Source organism: Branchiostoma lanceolatum, chromosome 9 (genome assembly GCF_035083965.1).
Source record: "Branchiostoma lanceolatum isolate klBraLanc5 chromosome 9, klBraLanc5.hap2, whole genome shotgun sequence".
Classification (NCBI taxonomy): domain Eukaryota; kingdom Metazoa; phylum Chordata; class Leptocardii; order Amphioxiformes; family Branchiostomatidae; genus Branchiostoma; species Branchiostoma lanceolatum.
In genome coordinates this window covers 8,904,311-8,927,558 of record NC_089730.1, presented here as the reverse complement: position 1 = coordinate 8,927,558, position 23,248 = coordinate 8,904,311, and the positions used below count along the sequence as shown (strand labels likewise).

At 41.1% G+C, this 23,248-nt stretch overlaps 1 protein-coding gene across 7 annotated transcripts in view; it reads right to left on the bottom strand.

Annotated features, from left to right (window-relative positions):
* LOC136441853 (nuclear receptor subfamily 6 group A member 1-like) overlaps window positions 1–23,248 on the bottom strand; it is a 106,459-nt gene that overhangs the window by 21,436 nt on the left and 61,775 nt on the right. Inside the window, exon 1 of one of the 7 annotated variants that reach the window (XM_066438388.1) lies at window positions 13,015–13,036. The exons of 5 other annotated variants lie outside the window; for them this stretch is intronic. In XM_066438388.1, the coding sequence (XP_066294485.1) occupies window positions 13,015–13,018 (4 nt within the window). In that variant the 5' untranslated portion in view covers window positions 13,019–13,036. Of the gene's footprint in view, window positions 1–2,535; window positions 2,758–13,014; window positions 13,037–23,248 lie in introns of those variants that run through there. One more of the 7 variants, XM_066438385.1, reaches the window with a different exon arrangement.

The window sequence follows — 23,248 nt, the reverse complement described above, 5'->3', positions numbered from 1 at the left end:
TATTGTTATCTGCATAAAAAATGGAGATATTGTTTTAGGTCTGTCTGTTATTCTGGATTTTGCAGTCAGCATAACTCAAGAACCTCTGGATGGATTATGATGATATTTGGTATGTGGGTAGGTGTTGGGAAGACATAGTTCAAGCCGGATTTTGGACCCCCTGATCTTGTTTTCTTGTAAGAAGTAGTTACCAAGAAAAGTAACACAGCATCACAAGGGTTTGAAAAAGCACTTTCAATATTCAACAACGAAATAGCCTTGTCCTTTGGACACATTGATGGTAAGCGATCAGTGCATATGATTATGAAACCTACATAAATGAAATTTAGGATGTAGAAACTGTATGAAACATTCTTAAATGCTACACTATTACTAGAGTAAGCATTACATTTTTCCTAAAACTTTTGAGTGTCCAAGCATGCTGTTTAATGATTCACTTCAAGCCATTACTAATGTACTTGAAAAAGCAGGACTAATTTTCCTCCATACCCCTTCCCATATCTAATGAGCCACTGGGATATAAGTGCTATTCAGATAAGTGACACAGGCCATCCTCAACCACATATGGGGTTGTGGATGGACAGATAGAAAACACAACTATGCATTCTGAATCAAGGACAAAAGATGCAATTAAATCTACAGTAATAGTGTTCTGCATTTCATGCCAGCCATATTTTACAATGCTCAGGAGATACATTTTTATTCTCTGTTGATCGTGTGACTACAACTATTTTGCAAAGAAGACCTTTTACAGCTTAACTAGGCATTGGGTAGAATAAATCACCTTGTACATCTGAAACAGTTTATCTATCCATTTCTAGTTTTACTATCGTTATAACGACTTTTCTCTTGATCATTTGGGACTAAACTAAGTTATGATTCTACACTTAACTGTCCTCGTAGAGACTTGTTGCAAATTTAAAGGCTCATATTGCAAAAGGTTATGCAAACCTCTATCTAGTATATGCAATAGAAATTCATCTACATGTTTGTATTTCCATGTCATGCGGTAGAGAACCCAGCAGTTTAGAATCAAACAAGTTTGATATTTCTTTATCTATAAATGATGAGGATGCATGAGAAAAGATATCACCATAATATCTGTCCTGTCCTCCTCTATTCATTAATCATTCTATAGATGACATCCTCGTTATTTTTTCCAACCCTGAAGTTATATGGGATTCCTATTATGTAGATGACAGGTGCGTTCACGTGTTTACGTACACTGTTATATCCACAGGATGTGAACACGGAACTCACCGTTTTCATTGGTTTTGTCAACAGTCAACATAACGTTGTTACAGTGCCACCAAAATGTAACTTCAAAACAGTCTCTAAGTGAAAAAATATTGGCCAGAAGTAACAAAATATCTATTTCACTGCATGAAAAAGTAGGAAGCACACTTTAAACATCCTTGGATAAACCCTTAATCTAATCAATGGGGAAAGCATGGGAATACTACAAATTGGACTTGAAAAATCATTTCCCACAAGATCACAATTTCACTTATGTATGTGTGTTCCCTCTGCTTTCTGTAACAATTTTTCTATTCAAATTTTTTCCTGCCCAATGTCTCCATTCCCAACGCAACGAACGTGACTGATTCTTAACTACCCTGCAGACAACCCTCGGGTGACAGTCTGCTGAACAATGTGGGCAACCGCCCTCTGTTGTCATGTGCCGTCACAAGCTACGTGATAAGCATGGATAAGGTACATACTCCACGTGTGCGTTCTTGACTTTGCTTGGCTTTGCGCATGTCAGTGTGTGAGGGAACGTACATAAGGCGCATGCCTGTGGCCAGGTATGAAAGTACAAATATATTCCAACATTCGAGAATGCATCTACCTATAATTGCCAGTGAACAAGATGAAGATAGATCTGCAAGGAAATGTCTTATAACTTGACCAAAAGTTTGTAGGATCCAGATTTCATGACATGGTCAAAACATGAAGTTTTTATCCTAGAAGTGCAAGGAATTAGCTATCAATTGAAGCAAACCATCTTAAATACTGGGTGAAATACAAGCCTTCAAGCTTTTGAAACAAGTTACTGATTTTCTAATACATTGAAGCAATAAATCATCCTGTTTCTGTGGTAAAACAGAAGGGAAAAACAATCATTCAACACAAGTCAAATCAGACAGCACTGTACAATGTATTGCCTCAGAGTGATTGCGCAAAGGCACACAAGTCCGCAAACATGTCAACACAAATACAAGTCTTGGTACGACACATCCTACACCAAAAAAAGCATTATGCTTACAATTTGACCAAACATGCAATAAATGCATACTATGCTCTATTCTTGTAACACAAAAATTTTACAGGTAAGTACTGTTTATACCCAACATGTTACAAAGACCCTACGATTTTTGGATCAGTAAATAATGCAGACGTTAGTTACCCTCAGAATGCATTTCAAACACAATGACTAATATTATAGGATTTTTGCCTGCACAAGGAAAACTTGAACAACTGCTTTTGTCTTCAGAAACTGTACCTGTGGGGAGAAGGTCAGGAACTTATACCTACCTCCAAACTTGAAGAGCCCAAAGTTTGGAAAGTCATACGCAGAAAAGGAGTCAACAATCACAGGCAGGGTTGAAATCTGTACATCAGCCATGTTGTGGTATCCTACACAACAGACTATGCAAGAAAACTAGGTTGGTCTGACCACTCTGGCTCTCTGTTGTCCTCACAGTATGCACCGTGCACTGTGCCCGCCTCTCAAAAACATGCCTTTGTATCAAATAGCTGCGTGGTTGGTCACCTGTGGGTTGGGCCACTGGCATGACAGTGAGGTTGGTGGGTACTCGCACTTGGGCCAAAACAAGTCCATTCCGGGGATGCCGTTTGTTTGACAATAGCAACACTTATCACTTCACCGCCTCCGGTGTCAGGTTAATGACACGCTTCTTTTGTTTAACCCACTACCTAACATAAAGCCTAACACTTTTGTTTACGCACAAACAGTAAAAATGAATAATTAGCCATTCCACTTTAACAACAAGTTAAATACACCCCTGACAGCGACCAGGAAGAAAGTTGTTCCGAGAAGTGATTAATTTTGTTTTTTCATGGAAGACGTGTTTCCTGTGGAACAAGAAGACTAATGTTCGACATGTCCATGACAGTACATGACACCTGGACAAATTTGAAGGTCTTTCTGAATAAAGTCATGTGGCAAAGTTAAGGACTTGAAATGGCAAGGTCACTTCCACGTCACGGCTTCCATGTTGTTGTGTGTTTTCCTACGGCTAAACGTACGACCAAAGGTGTTTCAACAGGCCCTTGGGCCCTTATATCAACATGAAACCTGAAATTTGATCTCATGCCATTGTTCATATGGATTATTCAATTTGAAAAAATAGTAAGTCCTGATTATTCATTGACAAACAAGTCGGGTGTGGTCCATGACGTTACATAAGCGAAAATCCGCCAGTCATGTGGGGAGGGGGGATATAAATTTAGGTTGATTACAGCAATTCCAAAAGGTACCAGAAATAAAATATAATTTACTTATATATACTTTCAAAATAGCGGTTCCATTTTGATACCTTGACAAAGTGAACTTCATGTACTATGTATTCTCTATTGCGACATAATGCCTACAACCAACCAACCGCAAAGTCAATGCATGATAGGTTGTTGGTCACATGGTTAAAAAAATATACTTGACCACTCGGTCGAATCTAAATAAGACAAGGATTGACCTTCCATTGAATGACACCTAAAAGGCAATATACAAACATCTTCTTTCTTCCAAGTATACCTTACTCCAAGTTGCACTGCCAGTATAAGGTGTTGTTTTTTGGCTTGCATTCCTTTGAGACAAGTCAATGGCGCTCTAACAGGTGAAGTGTGAACCTTTTGTATTTGAGCAGCACATATGACCTGGCCTTGACACTGGGCCAGGTAGTACCACCTTTGTTCCAGGGGCTAACGGAAACATGCAATATCCTGTGTCCCCTATGCAGGGCTCAAAATTCATCAGTGTGGACAGGTGAACTTGTACACCTAAAATCTAGGCGCACATAGTGACAGGGAATTTGGTGCGCACAAGTGTAATGTTACTAGCAAGCCTTCTTATAAACCTTACTGCCACTCTTAAATCTGAAATTATATAGGCAACTTCAAAATATCTAACGAGTACTACAACAGAGGTTTTATACAAGTCTTTCTCACATCGTGACAATAAGATGTCAAGATAGCACATATTGTATACTAGTAGTTGTATACAGTTATACATAGTAGCATTACATAAGTACCAAGGTGTGACTACAGTAAACAAAAGTGCTTATGCAACCAGTATTTTGAGCCCTGCCTTGGTCAAGTATGGATTGTGTAAGCGGTGACACCTCCCACAAAGCTTGCAAGGAATGCCCTCTCGAGTGACGAGGATCTCTTTTCTTCTGTATTCACAGCCCTTCGTCATTTATTATGCACAATAAATATTGGCATGCCGTCATCATGGTACCAGAGTATCACCATTACTTTTTTATGACCCTGCCCTTGAGATTGTTATGCCAGTAAGTGCAGCTGGCCATATTTACCAGGTAAACACACACACACACCCTAACCTTGACACTCCCAAAACAAACATCCTTGAGTGAACATGAATGCTGAACAAGCAGGTGTTATTTCACCTGTAGCCATGTCGTGAGCGGAACGGAAGATTCCACTCCAGCTCTATCAACAGACAAATTTCTGAGCCTGAAGTTTAAATCTATAGCCTTCATCATCCTGACACAAAAAAATGTTTTGAATTTTGATTAAAAAAACACTGTTTTGCAAATTCATATTTTCGTCCCTCTTCCCCCACAGTTCACGTTATTGTTATTTCTAATTCTCTTACAAACTATAAACCTCTGTACCTTATCATAGATACTCCTAGGTGATATCGGAACAATTTCTATGATGACTGTATCAGGATCATAGGAGGAAAACGTACCATTGTTCCTTACCTCAGCGTCCATTATTTCCCACAAAATAGATGCTACATGAACATACATAAACATACCGCTGCCCCTCCCCGCTTACAATGCCCTTGGCAATGAATGTGATTCATCTCGACCAAAAACAGTAGGGTGACCTCAGAGTACCTTTTCATCCATAAACATTAGGTCAGAGTCAAGGGCCAATAGTAGTCCATAATAGTCTGCCATATCAACCTGTTATCCTTTTCATTTCACGTCCCCATCCACAAATTGTCCAGATCCATCTTTTATAACAGCACATCCCCAGACAATCTGATGTTAAAATTAGTCTCTACCAGTCTAACTACGGACTGACTCTACTGGCTATTAAATCATTCCTTTTTCTGCCAAATTCTACGATTCATACGCCTGTAAGAGGGCCTGGTGGAGGCTATGCTAAAATGCTGAGTGGCAGTTTTCATAGTAAGTATAAATGTATGTTTTTTTTTCCCTTGTACATCCTGTCTTTAGTCTAATGAATAAAAGTGTCAGAGGCTTGAGGATGGGGGTGGGTGGGTGCCATCCAGGGCTGTCTTCAGCTTCAAATTTTTTCTGCTCCTATTTTCGTTGTTAAATCTGTCATTTTAAACATGCAAAAATACATTTTTATCAATTTCATGTCATGAAGTTCGCATTTTTGGGACAAAGTGTGTGCAAATTTTCCATCCAAGGAGGGAGGGATGGTTTCTGGGGATAGCTCTGGTGCCATCACATACTCTATTTATCCTTGAATAACGGATTGTAGTGTAATAAAATAACAGTGTGCGGCACGAAGCCAATGTCCGGGGGAAGGGGGTTCCATGTAAACAATGCAACCAGGATGTCATATCATTCATTGATCAAGGAAAACATCCATATGCCATTGTTGATGTACCATTACTTCTCATTGCACTGAATGGCCTCATGGCTTTTGAAAGAAACTATTCTTCTTCTTTTTGTCATCCTCAATTGAGGTGAAGCAGTCTTTTTTAGTAGCTAGTAGTGCAATGCAGCTTAATTTGCTACGGCTCGTGTTTTAGCCATGCGTGCTAGGTCACCCCTACTCCTTAAGTGTGTTGGGTTCTTTTACTTGTAGCGACTGGATGCCTAAAGCTAATACCTGAAGCTCCCTCATACATGGGATCACCAACTTTACGTCACCATCCCAAATGACAAACGCAACTCCTATACAAACATGTCCCAGCTGGTATTGACCCCTCCACCGTATTTGGCGAAGTAGTGGGATCACTTACAACTTACGCTATGGGGGGGGGGGGGCTGTATTCTAATGAACCTGAAAGACTACAGAACATTTATATTCTATGATTTCAGAACTTTTTAATGAGATAGGCTAGGTGACCATGTACCTGAATGTTACTTGACAACATGGCTGTACATGGATTATACTTTCATGACTAATTTTCTGCTCTGTGTCAGCATCAGGTACAAGATTGCTTCTTTGTCCTTTTATTAAAACAACATGTCAATTCTTACCACATGACATAGGTTCTAGTACCACAAGTACCACAGCAATACTTGGCAGTTCACATGCATTAAATATTAACCTTGAGAATGTAATTAACTGGTGCTCATGAAGTAGTACTTCTTGGGCTGCGTTACCTCAATTACAAGAATGGCCTTCCCTTGTGTAAAATTTGACTTAATTCCCAGGGGGAAAAATAAATATTGCTCATTTAGTGCATAGGCAATGATACGCACAATGCACTAATATACAACAAAATGGGTTAAAATGGATAAACAATCAAGACTGTACAGAGAGGGGATAATCATAAAGTTCTTTCTACGTGTACTTCAGAAAACATTACTCAAGACTTGTCAAAACATACATGCAGTACCATTATAAATCAATAGATGGTGCTCATGAGCCATGCCAACATGCATTTTGAAAGGCTCCATTTCCATGAGCAAATTACCTCTTGACAAGATCACAAAAGATCTTCCCAGAAGACTACCTCACATTGACAAAATTAAAGTCCAGTTCAGTTTATTTTACAATTGTAAATTGAGTTTAGCAGAACCTCCCTGCTGTTGGAGGCTTCTTTGGTGTGTTTTGCCAAAGGGCAGTTATACCAGCTATACAGATGCTGAGCATGGCTTTTATGGACCTTGTCATTACAGTTTTTATGAACTCCCCTTGCCAGTAATAAAAACTATAAGGTTGTCTCCCCTTCAGGTCACCGTACCTGCGTACTAACCTAAGCACTGTATCATCAGGTCTCATGATGCTCTGAAATGAAACGACTTTTCTTTAGGAAGTGTTATGGCAAAATTGTGTTGCACTTTTCATAATGTCAGATAGGTGGAGCCTGAGTACATGTTTGTCAGTACATTTCCATGGATTTCGAAATCAAGATTTTCTGTGACATTTGATGACAACTAAGCAGTGGAGCAATAGAATAAAACAGTCTGACAACAACGATGTGTCCTTTGCTCAACCTTTGATTGAAAGGTTTGTTTTGGGATGAGTCCTGAGAATAGCCGAGTCTACATCATGAACAGAGTCTGTACCAAATCATTGCTACCTACCTACCATACCAGTTTGTAATAGAATAAAGTGTACCAATGTCCTAAAGGTTGTTAACATGTATCCCTGCAAGTATTCTATGTATCCTTGCCATTTGGTGACCATTGGCCTTTGCTGGAACAGTTCCAAAGTTCTGTCATGAGATACTGGCATTCTGCCAACTAAACGCCCAAATCACAACCGCAATTAATGAATGTAAACTCAATGTCTGCCATACTTGATTGTTCCAAAAGAAATGGAGTCAATGATAGATCCTATTCTGAACAGCAGTATAGCTCAAACTATAGGATGGAGTTGGTGAAGTCATGACCTACAAAACACAATGATACCTGTCCCTGGATTGGAATCGTCCAGGTCCCGTGATTTCGGGCGCCACACTTTAAAAGACATGTGTGCCTGTAATAGTCAGAGAGTTCCTCTACTTGCCCCTATCAGGGTCTCCATTGCAGTCCGTCTGGGAGTTATAATCAGAAAGTATGGCAGGCTTGGACTGCAGCCAAAGTGCAGCAGAGATCAAGGTTATGTTCACAAGCATTCAACCCCAACTCCCCATCCAGATCAATGGTTACACAACAGTGGCCTATTCAAGGGGTGCCGATACAACACGCTACAAGCTATTTTATCTTGTTTCAATGATGGAGACTTTTGCCATGGAATCGCCCATGTCTCGTGACCTCTGCGCGCCAAGTTTGAAAGGCATGTGGACTCAAGGCTGGATGATTTTCAGCTATTAGCTCTCAAGGCCATGTTGGCACAGATCAAGGCGTGAGGCCTTTAAAGGCTACAGGGCGATCACTCAATATGCCTACCCAAGGACAGGCTGTAGGTTACGTAGGGTGGTTTGGCTTAAATGTTTCTGGAGGAGTTGGCTAAATGCTACTCCTGATATCTTCTGGTTTGCCCGTAACAAATCTTATCCTCAACACATATCTGTTCAAGCATGTCATGTAAATGTTAAGAGAGGCCAAAAGCTGCCCCAGATAAAAATTAAGAGCTGTATCGAGTGCATTCACAACAATTACACCTCATCTGTGCTTCTCCTTCAATGAGTTTTTGACTTTTATGATCATCAACCTGAGTATACAAACACTATAAAGAAATCTAGTCGGGGGTACTAAAGCTATGGATACAATTACATGGGACACATTACCAAGCTGGACAAAGCTGAACATGATTCAGGACCATTGTTTTACCTCAGAATGACAGGAATCCTATATCACATATCCATTTGGCAAACAGCCATAGGTTCAAGCAATCTTTGATACTGCTTTTTTTGTCTGTCTACTTGCAAGTGTGTCTATGGATCATTTGTTTTCTGGGTGACTGTATTTGGTTCAAGTATTTGGCCATTGATTTTTGACCAAAAACTTCCTCTCAAAAACTTCCTGTTTCAAATGGTTCTCATCATGAGGCAACCGATTTTTGACTGAAATTGAAAAGTCCAGTCCCGTCACAGCAGAAAACAGGAACACTTCTTTTTCTTTTCTTTTTAAAACCACCTTGTGGATAAACAAAGTACTCAGGGACATTTCAACATCATGCTTTCCATGGACAGGCACTTAGTTCAACAACAGGATGTTGAGTCATGGTAAAAAGGTTACTGGGTGGTAAAAAATGTCTTCACCAGAGGCTTTGCAGGAAATCACGCAAATGGTATTTGCGACAGGTACTCCAACCACGTTATTTACTGCAGGAAATCACTCAGAGTCGGGAAAGTAGGAGGGTGGGTTTAGAAAATGTCACCTGATTTCCTGTCAGAGATTTGTGGATTCCGTCCAATACTGTAATTCACTTTAAGTTCACGGTAGCAAAATTTCACGGTGTAAGAAAAATGGACATTTTCACTGAACTTTAACTTCACGGTGGTAGCAAGTGACTTGCAGAAAGGATGTGTGAAGGAATTATAAATAGGTTTTTCACTGTGATGTTAAGTTCACGGTCCAGCGGTGACAGTGAAAACAGTGAACTTAAAGTTACAGTGAAAGAAACAAGAACTACAGTAATCAGGCATTTAGTTGTTGCAGCTGCCTCATGCTTTTCCATATCTGGTACATTCACTGTTGAATTTCTTCTGATATTAACTTACTGCATTTAGCCCCAATGGGGCATGAATATTCAATAAACTTCATTGTCATTGTCATTAATCTTGGACCCAATTCCATTGTGAACTTTCAACAACAGCTTGACAATCATTACTGCATGTGATTTTAATCATTATCAATGAATAGTCTTCAAAACTATCGGACTTGCCTAAAGGCAATTATGTACCTTTCAGAAGTCTTTCTTAAAAGCCTTTAGTCTATCTTTCTTCATGTGTGAACCAACGCTGACATTTCAGGGAAAAAGGAATGAAAGTGTTGTAGGAAATTTTCTCCAAAAGTTGCATATCTGAACCTTGAAGTAGTGTTAACCAAAATGAAAAATACTAAAAAGAAATCTGATGAAACGGCCCATCCCTCAGAAAATTTGCTTGTGGGGACAGACAAAAATTTCTCCCCATCCGTCAAAAAAATTCAAAAAAATTTCATGACATAAAATTGATGAAAATTTTCTTTGTAACCTTAAAATGACAGATTTAACAACAAAAAGTACCAACATGGGTTCCAAAACAATGCCTGGGATTGGAAAAACTCTAAAGCTGGAAACATCCTTCTTTCTTTACTCGCAGTAAGCTCTGTCCACTTGAAGACTCTGACCTTTGCAATGACCCCTGTATCTTCCTGCCAGAGAAGTCCCATCTGTTAGGAGAGTGGCAGCGGTATCAGCAGATAACAGCTGCTGCTGCACAGCCCCTGCCAAATAACGTTGACCTACATACTTCTGACCACCACACTCATCACTGAGGAAAAGCAGGGGTGTGCGGTGTGCTGCTACACAAGCATCACGGCTGAGTCATAACATTGGCACCACCACTAAACCCAGTCATAAAATTCCTGGCTGCCTTCAGCACTTGATTTTACAGTAATGATCGGTCATCTTTTATCATGTAAACTGAAATACTAGCAGACCTGACAGAAACAAATTACGTTTTTATCACTGCTTTGTTCTTGATAATTATGGTGCCTTTAGTGATTCAAATTAAGGAACAAAAGCTGAATTCCTGGATGAGAATTGGTAGATAAGGCTGTGTAGTTCACATGTTGTCGTTAATGGTTTTTTATGGACTTCAACATTGAGGAGGCTCATTAAAGCATGGTGGGCTACACATGATCGGGGTTATGGGAGCTACAGTTTCAGGGTACATTTAGCAGCATACACAAGCAACCACAAATAGCTCCACCCTCTCACCCCTTTTACTGCTATTTATAAAACCCCATGACCTGGAGGGGGACAGTGAGGCATCATTCCCCCCATCTATCTACACTAAATCACAAGCCTACATAATCACTGTGAAATTCTACATTTGCTCCCAGTTTACACCACATATAGCAAGGCCAGTTCTGCCTTCATACGCTAGTTCTGAGGCATGAAAATCAGCAGAATCGAATGGAGAGTTTACATTGATCTTTGCAGTGAATTTGGCAACCCTACACTCCACATTAATGAACAATCCCTACCAATTCCATCTCACATCCCTCATGTGTGTACCAAACTGGCCCAGGGAATGCGCACCAAACATCAGAATGCGGGGTTACAGTTGACCATGTAACATACTGTATATACATGTGCTATCATCCAAAACATTGAAACAATATCCTTCATTAACCAAAAAACTAGAATGCTTTATAGTAGAATGTAGCCACGGTGTGACGGGCAAGTAAATGCAGAAGTGACGTTGCCCTGAATTTATTGCCCTCCACGCTGCCACTGACTGTTATGGTAATAAAATTCATGGTGCCTACCTGCAATCTGTAATGGCCTCACAACATGCGCAAAAGGGAAATGAATCTTAGTCCTTATCCCTCCCATGTTCTAACGTTGGGTAACCTAAATTCGGGATTTTTCCGATAATGGTTGACTGAAATCAATCTAGCAGAACAATAAAACATCCTTTTTTTCTATTATTCTGTCAGTATCATGTACTATCTTTGCACTAATCACATATATGGTAGATTTTGTCTCTAGTCGTGCTGACACCATAATATTTCAACTTGAAACTACCGTCCGCCGCACGCACAATGATGGTGTTGTCGGACAGGGGGGGCACATTAATTCGGGAGAGAAGATTCGTCTTGAATATCTTACCGCTAATCACATTTTATACAGCAGCTATTCTTTCCATCCTTGGCTTGAGGAGTGTGCTATGGATATAGACGTGTCCAAGTAAAAAAAATACACGAAAAAACGGCCGTACCGCACACATCAGGCCAGTTCGGGAACAAGCCGTGTGTTGAGTCGGTAGAACTTCACTCAAAGTCGGCCCATCGTCATCATCGGGCAACGTGTAACGTTACATTATTCATGGCAAGTTAGCTGGATGCCGTAGCAATGGTAATACTACTATGTCCATGTGTTCCTTGTTGTGTTAGGAGCAAACTTTGAGGAAAATATCTTCCTCAGTCCACTATCACACGCAGCATTTAGACAAAAAAGTGTTCCTCACAAACCTTTGTCGTCTGCTTGACAACAGGATTCTGGTTAACAATATGGCGGCGGGAAAATACACGTGCCGTAGGTTGTAGCAACAGAGAGGAGTTTTGATGATTAATCACACTTAGAATCCAGTTGTAGGTTAACAAAAGAGATTGTAATAAGTTGTATTGTAAATAATTGTGTTTAGCAGGAAGCGGATGTGACATTTTTCTTATAAACCAGCCGACAACCATGCTGTGTACTTCTCCCACGAAGCCCTCAGACTGTTCCAATAAGGGACGGAGAGTTTTTGACCTCGTCGCCTTATAACCCATGCTTATCGAAGCTTTTCAGACAGTGTTCTGAATACGTAAGTCTGTCAGGTGTTCATTTCTAGCGGTATTACTTATGTTGCATCTAGCACATATCCCTAAATACCCCGTTTTCGAAAAATCCCGACTTTAAGTACCCCACGAATTTAGGTTACCCAACGTTACATGAATTGGTGCTTGGATAGTAAATGTCCTACCAAAGACACCTACCTAGGGATTGGTACACTATACCACTGTCTTCAACCAGCACTATTCTATAGAATAATACTCTTATGTATTGGACATAAAATTGGTAGAAAGGAAATAAAAATATTTATAGCTTGCCTTTGACCTTCAAATCCCAAGGACAGAAAAAAATCAATTGCATTCTCATAAGCATCTATGGCTTAAACAGTCTGCATTTTGCAACTGACTGCTCCCTAACAAAATGGAGGGGAGGACTGTAATGCCTGTGGTACCTGGCTGTCACACTGCATCAAATCATGCATAACATGTACATGAACAGACTCACCAGCTCAAAATCTGCAGCAGGCTTTAGAGTAAGGGTACAACAATGCTACACATCCTCATCAATCTAAGACATTTTCCTACTAAAGTTACACCTAGGGTGTGTGTTTTGGAGCTAGAATAACCAACCTGTGCTGCACAGAAGAAAGGGTGCACCTACCCATGTTCTGTCACCTCCACCTTCCAACCCCAGTTGATGAATGATCGTGACCTAGATTCCTCTCAGAACGCCACACCCATGGCCCTGACCATGACGCAAACGGGGGAGGCAAGGTGCCCCTTTTTTCAAAATATTTTTCAATCCCTGCACTAGTCATAGTACATTTCAAGACATCGATAATTCTATAGGTTAGAGTAATGAAACAAATGATACAATCTACCAGAAAGGCTCACTGTGAAGAAGCTCTCTGGTAGAAGGCTCAAGTTATGACACCATAACATGCCAACACATTGTTTTACATGGCAGCACTTAGTCATCTCCGCAAATTGGGTTATCGTAAACTGTAGCTTTAAAACTTAAGCCTCTTCCTGTCCGCCTATGTGCGAGGGTAAATGAGTCAACGATCAAATTTCTGCGACCATGAATTGATGTTTGTAAAACAGGTGCCATTTGCACACCTTAGGAAATGATCAATAGGAATGACAGATTGATGAATTCAACTGACCTAGTTTCTCTCACTCTATTTTTGCACCCCTGACTTCCACACTGGTATGACCATGACATCCGATAGCAGTAAAAGGGTGGGAAACAGAAAATGGGCCAGGTTTTGTATTGTTGCAGCCAGGCCTATAGACAATAACACTTGACTTGTCCGGCAGGTTTTCACGATAAGGTGGGACAAAAAGGAGTTATCCACCTGACTGTCACGGAACAAAAGAAGGAAAGAAGCCATGATTAAAGGCTAGAGGGAAGTCTTTATGCAGACAATTTCAACTATGTACATTTGTACATTGTGTTTGGAACCCAAAACAAACACCACATACATCATGGCGAATGTTGTCAACAAAGAGATTGATGTAAACTTTCTGTCTTTCCTTAGAAAGAAACTTCTGAACTATACCAAAGAAACGCAGGACTTTTCTCCAGGATAAGTCCAACAAATTTGACCTCCGTGACTTAAACATGACTACTTTCAGGCAGTAGTGTTATTTCTGCATCTACGCTATATAAAGCAAGGGTCTGGTTCATTGCTAGAAAGGTAGGAAGGCTAGGGGAGAGATTCCTTTATAAGGCCGCTCAGATGCCTGACCTAAATACCAGGGGACGACCCAGCCATGTTTCCTTCCACCAGGCTTGATCCTGACCCTAAATGTACCATCGCCATCTGGGACATTTTAGATAGATCACCCTTCTTTTGTCTTCCTGTAGAGTTACTCATAAGGAAAGATCAAATTCAGAAGGGAGTCAAGGAACAGTTGTCACCCAAATGAAGTTTACGACTTTCTATATACATGTATACACCTGCTGTTGGGTTGTAACTTTTAACATTCTTTCATCTTTGATTTTTAACAGTTTGGACTGGACACGTTGGAGATGCCCCAAGGCAAAACGTATACAGATAACGACTAACCAAAGCTTGCATGGATTTTAGAAAGTAATACCAAGCTTTGAAGTGCTTTGCTTTGCAACTTATGTTTAGCCACTGCTATGGAAGCTAGCTACAGAGTTGTGCTTACATTTTGGACTGCATAAGAGTACAGTAGAGTAGAGTTTGCTATCAGGTCGGATGTGATGTTATTCCAATTTGAATATGTGAACAGTTTCACAGTATAAAAGTATAAAAGTTTACTAGTTACAAAAACTTCCTTTGATGTCGTCCATGCGTTTCAGGTAAAACAAGTATTTTAATGGTCATTTCAGGTTAAAAAAACATTTGATTCAATTGAGGCAAACCATCCCTTAGTTTGGACTTATCTTCCAATGTCTGACCGGTATGACAACATGACAACAGAGCATAAACAGATGTCTCAAACAACAGAGCATGTTACGCTGCATCACCTTGGTATTATACACTATCTAGATCAAAATATTAATTGCATTATTTTTTTAAATCCTGACTTTCAATTAGAATAGTTAATTTCCATTGGGTATGTAGAAATAAAAGTTGGCAAGATGAGCTGTCCTTAGTTGGGTCAGAGAGGTTGGCACATGGTATTTGCACCACATAACTCCATCCTTCCAAACTCCATTTGATTTACCTCTATGACTTTGCAAGTCATAATTCCAATAACCCAAACTGAATCATGCAACATCAAGATTTATGATACATGAGTAACGTGACACCAGTGATGTTAATCTGTAGTGTCCCATTTTTGCATTTCTTTAATACTTTGGTGCTGTTTTCAATGGATTCCAACCTCCAGAATTGACTAATTGGTTCAAAGGGGTGGGAAAAAAGCATGCAGTTGCAGAACCATTGACTGCTAAGTCCTTGGAAATGAAAGGGTTTAATTCTCCTAACATTCCCATTTGTCCCTACTGAGCCCCTGGTCTTGCCATGGCAACCCGGATCAATACATATCAGGTTCAAGCGGGTCAATCGATGGGAACACGTCATTGACCCAGTTTGCCTGAGAATCGCTGGCACCATTACTGACGCACATGGCTTAATGCCACAACATCATGGCATATATCATATTCAATTACCTCTTCACAACTCCCTTTTTAGGTTGCTGCCAAACACAGCTGTTAACATAATCACACATTTTCCAGGGAAAACTCCACACAGTCTTTTGCATGTTATCAAACTGGTAAAAGTCATTAAGCATAGAACCTTTACCTGCAGCTCATTTTATTTCAAATGTCTTGAAGTGGTAAATCAAAATTTAAATTTAAATTTGACACGTAATGGGATACATGGTTGACCAGATTTATAACTACAGTGCCTGAGGAAGTTCATCTCCTTGACCAGGAGTCATCAACAGGGAGCCGATCTACATGGGAATCAAATCAATTATTCCAAACAATCCGGCAGAAATGGGGTCAGGAAGATGGGGTGATATCCTCCAGAATTAGCCTGAATTTCGGAAGGATTAACTGGGATGATATGCTACCGGATTGTTATGTCAGGCCCCTGGCGAATAGTGAAGACCACCGTCGCGGATCCGGTCTTCAATTACATCTCCTTGAAGTTGGACATAAACCGTACGCCGATGTTTCGGTAACGGAAATTAAGCATGTGCTTCAGATAAACAACCTTGATGTTGTTTTGTTTATTATACATTCTGCCTTTAAAACTGACAAGAAAACAAAGCACGCTTGTCTTTCCTTTTTGGTTTGCCTTTCTGGACATTTTGACACATGTTTTTACAGTAGGTTCGATAAACAACACCATTCAATTGGAAACTACATGTATCTCCATTCTTCAAGAATGACAGACATTGCCCATCGTATACATGTGTGTACTTGGAAAAAGTGACCAATGTATTTCTCCGCATAGCATTCTGTTTTCCTGAGGATGAAGCCATGATGCACTTACCTGCTTCGTTTTCCTCCATACTCCACCTTTTCTTACCCCACAGGTGGATCCTGTACACCTGAGTCTTGGCTGAGGTAGTGTCACAGTGTTCCATGTGAGGAGGAGAACTGAACTGCTCCCCTGTATCCTTACCCTGCACCAGTACTGAAGCAGCCATTCCCAAACACCGACTGTTTCTGCAGCCTCCCTCCCCCTCTGCAGTGGTTCTCCCCTAACGTTGGCCTACTTACATAACATTGACCTCAAAACAGAGCCACCAGTCTGACACCCACGTTTATACCAAGGTCAGAATATGAATGCGCATATTAAAGACTTATGAAATCACATCTACATTGTTGTGTCTACTCTCTGACTTGATTTCAAGGAGTTGTACAAAGAGTGCCATTAAGAAAAAGACTTCGTCCTTGACATACACAAGTTGTTTGGCCGTGACATGACCTCGACCCTTCGCACGGCAATGACCAAACCCCTACGAGGCAAGAAGAAAACCCCAAACAACCTCCTGCCATTTGGCCTACATTGGGTCAAGCGATGGCAGACAGGGAACGTGATAAAACCTGAGGAGCAAGTGAGGAAGATAACCATAAAATTTTAAGAGAATGCTTTGGGAATAGTGGCTCTACAGTAGCTGTGACACCAGTAAAACATTGATAGCACTAGTTATGATGGGTAAAAGGCAACATTACACTAGGATAGAGGTTGATTTTGTACAAAATACAGACATGCCCCTCAAATTCCGACTGAGTGTATGATGTCACTGTATCCTGCATTTGTATCTGCCGCCTTTGTATACTATATGCCACGTGGAATAGTAATCCATGTACATACATAAAATTCCCAATAAAGTTTTATCATCATGTTTTATAAACTCCCTCTTCCATTTTACAAGCAAGTGGGTCATGACTTGAGGATGATACAGTAAGTCAGGTTGAAATTTGACTTACAAAATTGGAGCATGACATTGCATGAATCATTGCATGTGCGTCAGTAATGATGTTGCTGATGTCTTTATGCATTAAGATCAAATTTGACCTTCTCCCTGCTTACCTATTCTTGTAGCCAATAGACTTAGCATCACAAGTTTACCTCAGTCAGTAGAGGGTTCATACTGATTAATCCAATCCTTTTCCTTCTATCTGATCTTTCTGGATTTTTCCTGCCATTATGCTGATCGTAGTCAGCAGCGCTATTCAGATTTAATCAAGATCTCTCCTGAATCACTCCAGATAGTCTTCCTAACAATTCAAGCTGCTCATTCCAGCTTCTTACTCCACTGTTTTGACTAGGGTAATTTGCAAACAGCGGTTGGATGTGATACATAGATAACACTCAATGTTCATTCCAGAAAGAACCCTTTATCTCTGTTGCTGAAATTGGGGTCAGATGTAATAGGAAGGCTTCATTTGCAGGAACAGCCTAAAGGAGCTAATTCTACTTCCTCATTTATTCCACCCATACCCATCAGGCAAAGGTGTTTTTGATGTTAACTGTCACAAAATAAATAAGATTTCACAAAAAGGGAAAATCACTCTGGACAACATATGCAGCAGTTAACATTACTTGCTTAAAATTTTATTTGATAACTATATTGACATCCTACACAGTGGAAAATCAAATTGACACTTCTGCAGATCTAAAGCATTGTCGCCTCAGAACATGATAAAGGGGATGTGGGTGCGGCAAAGCCTTTCAAGTGCTTTGGTAAGATAAATCTTTTGTTGGGCTGTCAGTGAAAGCCAGTACCTGGCCATGAAACTACAGAGAAAAGGGCATGTCATGAGGTCCCGCATAATCTTAACCTTACAAATGCTGTTGACATCAATGGATGGGAGGTCAACTCTTACCAGCCAGGCAGCTCCGCACAGTGGCCCTCCAACAAGCATATAATTTAACATTTCAGTCTGGCTGGCTCAGCCAATGTCCAGGAATTTCAGCTTTCATGAGTGGTTGTGCCTTTTTGTTCTCTTATAACTGTCAAGTTCACTATCAAACCTCTTTATTCAAACTACAAGCAGAAGAAAGTAGTTCCTTGTCAAGGAGAGCTTTTGAGCTTTGTTAGAAAGGACATCACTCACGAGCTAAAACGGCGCTTCTTACGCCGTCAGCTGTCGCGCAGATTCGGCCTAATGCCCGCCAACTCCCGCCCAAACGATACCCGCGGCGTGCCACGAGGCAGCGATCTATTGGTACAGAAGAATGGGTGCGTGGTGATCCGTGATGGGGGTCTTCCACACGTATTGACCTACACGCGAATGATGTTGACTAGGTCGCGTGCCAGGGCACGTGCCCACGAGGAAGCGGGAACGCAACAGATGTTTCGCTACATGATGTAGCTCGCGCAAATATGTTTCCCCTTGTGGAACGAATGCAACCAGTGAACTTCAAGGTCACGGGAGATCAACATCAGCGCTGACAGACTTCAACTGCAGTTTTCTGGGGCTTCCCAAACACCAACGCTGAGAAACTCGCATATTCCGCGATCTCGCATAGCGTTAACCTAGGTCGTGGCACGTGTCTGCAGCCAACTGGCACTTTCCCGAGCCATCTGCCAGTACTTGACAGTGTACTCCGGCGCAACGAAACTAAACTAACCAGTCGTCCAACATTCTGGGGGAAGCGGTGACACGGGGGGAACTGATTTGTACCTATTAAGAAGGTCTTACCCTTCGTTTTCACTTTAACCCAGACACCATTGTCACTGACACACACAGTTCAGGGTCAACTGCCCTCCAGCCCCACTTTGACTGAGGACGACAGTTTGGCCACGCAGAAGAATAGGCTCGTGACCGGGTCTCGCATAGCGTTGACCGGGGCACGTGCGGATAAAAAAACAACCCTTAATCCACTTTTCCTCCGCTTGGAGGGAACTTTGAGAAAAATTTGACTGGTCCTAACTTCAGATTTTCTTCTTTTTTTTTGCATTCTCATTCAAAAAGCAACTTTTCTAAAAAAAAAAATTCAATCTGTGCAGACTACAATAATAGAATGGACAAACAAGTTTTCCAATAACTTTCAAAAGAGAGATTTTAGTATAAAAGTTAGAATGATATTATCCTTTTGATAAACTTTGTTTTCTTCAGAATAAGTAGTTTGAGGAAATTCTAGTTTTTATCCAAACAAATTTGAATTTTTTGGTACATAAATAACAATACCACAATTTTCCTCTTCACACATTTTGCCATTCTTTTGAATTAAACTGGAACTCTAGGCCATATGGAGAGAGAGTGCAAGGATTTATGTAAGACTATTTTATCATTATAACAACTCAATCAACAAATTCCTATCTACCTTTACTTCTGATAAATGCAATCCAAAAAACAAGCTATTCTATCTTTACAAACCATGAAAAAAGAAGGGCTTTACACAACACTAAGCTCTCTTCATGCAACTACATCTCTTCCAAACAGAATCTAAAAAAACTTCAGTTAAATATATACAAGTTGTACTCACCTGTACAAATGTTGTGAACATACACGTGAGTCAGTAGAGCCAGCAAGGAGGGAGAAGTTGGCACGTCAATGGCAATGGCAAATAGTAGAGGCAGCAATATGGAAAAAGAACAAAGGAGAAACATTTTGGTTAATGTTTTGTTCTACACATAGTTTACAAAAAAAATCTTACAAGTTAGTCTCTATCGAGCATAAAGTGCTTCAACTTTAGATGAGACAAACAAACCATCATCCGAACTCTGTTGCGAGGGCCCTTCTCCGGGAGAAGAACTTTGTTCGGAGCCGACATCTTGCCCAGATGGACTTCCGCTCGCCTGGCTGTCAGAAGCCTGCGGACTCTGTCCAGAAGCGTCGTCGCTATGCTGACTTCGGTCAGAACTACTGCCTCCCTCAGGTTCAGCCATCATCCAGTCAACTTCAACTCCCATCTGAGACACCAGCAGGCAGCTTGTGCAAGACCAGGTCCTTGACTCCTCCAGGCCACACCAGGACTGGGCGGCTGGGCGCTGCTGACAGCATGTCATTTAACGCCCCACGCACAGCTAAAATCATTATCATTTCAATCCTGGCCCTCTGACCAATGTTAGGGCTATGTGCCAAGAATAAGCCGATGTCAAGGGTCCTCCCTGGTGTTGACCCTTGGCCAATCATGTCCTCTGCTCCTATTCCCTCTCTTTAGTGAAGCAAACGGTTCTGGACGGCTCTTTTCCCTTTGAGCCAATCAAGAACTAAGTTGACCTTAATAGATAGTTGTAGAAAAGGTACATGACACTGGGTAATGGCTACAAAGGCGTTGCCCTTGAGTTCCCATGGCCGCACGTAGTTCAGGGTTAGACAGGGCCAAGCACCGCCATCCATCAATGGTGTGTCAGGAGCCAACAGGAGCTGAATGGCGGTGAGACTGACCTCTGGGGACAATGACCACGTGTCAAGGGTCTCGCATAACATTGGCCAGGGTCAAGTCATGCCAGCTCTCCGCTCTTGTCTGCTATCCAATAGTGCACTTTGGGTTTTTTTTTCAAAGGCACAGGCCCACAGCTTGGTATATCCTAGGACATCAATGACGACCTGTTGGTGAAATATTGGCTTGCGGTGGCCAATACCTGACATTGCCTTTCCCATGACCATAAGGCCAATGGGGGTGCATGCAGCCTGAACTCCGGTATTGTCCGTCCTCTCATTTGGGCCAGCAATTGCACCACAATGGGCCGCGTGATCGAGGCTAACACGCACATTGACCCACACGCGTACCTTGTCAGCAACGTCAAACTGAAAAATCGAAAAAGTAGAAAAAGATCCTTCGCTAACAAAGCAAACATGACCTTGTCTCTATCATCTTGTAACTAGTTAGTCAGAAGTTGGTCAAGTTTGAAATGATAGAGGATAACATTGACTTTTCAATTATACGATCAGCACGTGGGAAACGTGCGCGCCACGCGATCTCGCATAACGTTAACCAGAAAGGGCACGTGGCCGCGACCTTCACTCAAGAGTAAACCAACAATAACAAACGGACGAACTCTTTCCTTCGATGAAATTAAACAAATTGTCAGCCTGTTTTTAACTTGACCATTAGTAACGATGAACAACCATTGACAAACTTGGGCAAGCCAAAAACAGGGAAACGTAAGTGTAACAGATGATTCCTGAACGTGAAATTCCCACAGACGTACGTCGGAGGCCTCAGCCGCCACAGCTCATTTAAAACTGAATGGGCACGTGACCGAGGCCTCATTCGCGTGTTAACCCGGGTCAGAGCATGCTCCCCCAGCAGCGTACTCAAGGAGAACAACATCACAGGTCATATCTTCTCCTGCGACCAAATCCCCTGTTAAGGGTACCTTTAGGCCAACTGTGAAGTCTATTATGTATGCAGTTGTTGTTACCTCCAGCGCACGGGGAAGAAATTCCCACGCGCATTATGTAGTTCAGGGTCAGAAGGTCTCTTTGTAGTTAGGGACCGCCACTTGGACGCACGAAGCTGACAGAGCACAGAAAGGGACACGTGTCAAGGGTCACGCATAGCATTGACCAATGACTTCTGACAACTGTTCGCAAGAAAAGCCAAACTTGCTCCAACCAAATTTGGAGGGTTAGCTTTTACCCTCATAAGCATACCTGAACACTAAAAAACAGCGAAATCATTTTTTTTAAATCCAACTGATGGCAGGCAATAAGGTAGAGCATCTGGAAAGGCTGATATTTCACACAAAGAGTGGACACACAAGAAAGGGTCTGGGGGGCATGGAGGTCAGGGTCAGGCTGGGTCAAAGTGTCTGTTGTATACAGAGTGGCAGAGTCATTTATAATCCTCCCTGTTCCAACCAAGTGAATGAGAACTGTACAGAAAGGGAAGATAGATTTTTCTGGAGAGTGGAACAGAACAAGAATACCTTCACACGCGCGTGAAATACCGAAGCTTTGGTTGTATGTAATTTTGCAGGAAATAATTTCAGATGTCCTTTGATATTAGTAATGGGAATACTGATCAGTATCATGTAATCGTTATAGGTTACTAAGGATTGGCTCATAGTAAATGTGTAATTGTATATAGTAGATATATCCTTCAGTACCGCTTAACAAAAATTTTGGCGATAAAACTACATTGGCTAACATGTGCGTCCCATCTTGATGGTTGTGTTTTCATACCATCATCTATAGTTTTTTTTTTAATTTTACATATTTTTTTGCTATCAAATCATTTCTGTGAAAATGATTATCCATTCGTTACACAAATACACAGGAAGACCCAGCAATGTCTATCTTAGAGCCTTTAGACAGGCTCCACAAGCCGCCAGCATTGACCCGCCATGTTTTATACAATGAAGGTCACACAATGAAAGGGGTCGTCTGCCCCTCCATCTATAGAACAGCCAAACCAGAGGCAGCCAGCCTGACCATGAAAAATGACGTAAGGGGGCCAGCTATGCAAATGAGGCACAGAGAGCTTATTCATATTGAGCATAGAGCGCAATCCAGTCCAAGATAGTGTTATGAAATAAATCATGCACTGCTTTATGCATCTGTCATCTATCTGAAAAGCAGTCCTTCCCAAATTAAACATTAAACCAATGCAACTTTGATGCTAGAACCATGTTCAGAGCTAGAGCTAAGCACTTAAAAAAATCTAAACCCAGCTTTTTCAAGTGATCAATGTGCAACTGTCTGCCTCATAAATTTTTTTGCATTAATGTTTCAATAATATTTTTTTTAGAAACATGCTAGGAAATGTATGGCCCTCTCTTCAATGCAAATCCAGTATTCAAGAGCAGCATGTAACTTCCCGACATGATGGCACATGTAAACTCAATGTTTTGTGTGCCTTTGTTGATGTACAAGAAAACACCAATGGCACACAATTAATTCTCCTCCCATACATTTGTGGACACAGTTATGCATGTATCAGTATTTTCTAATCAACAAACCTAAACTGAATCTTGGAATGGAGTTATGTCAGTATGGCCTT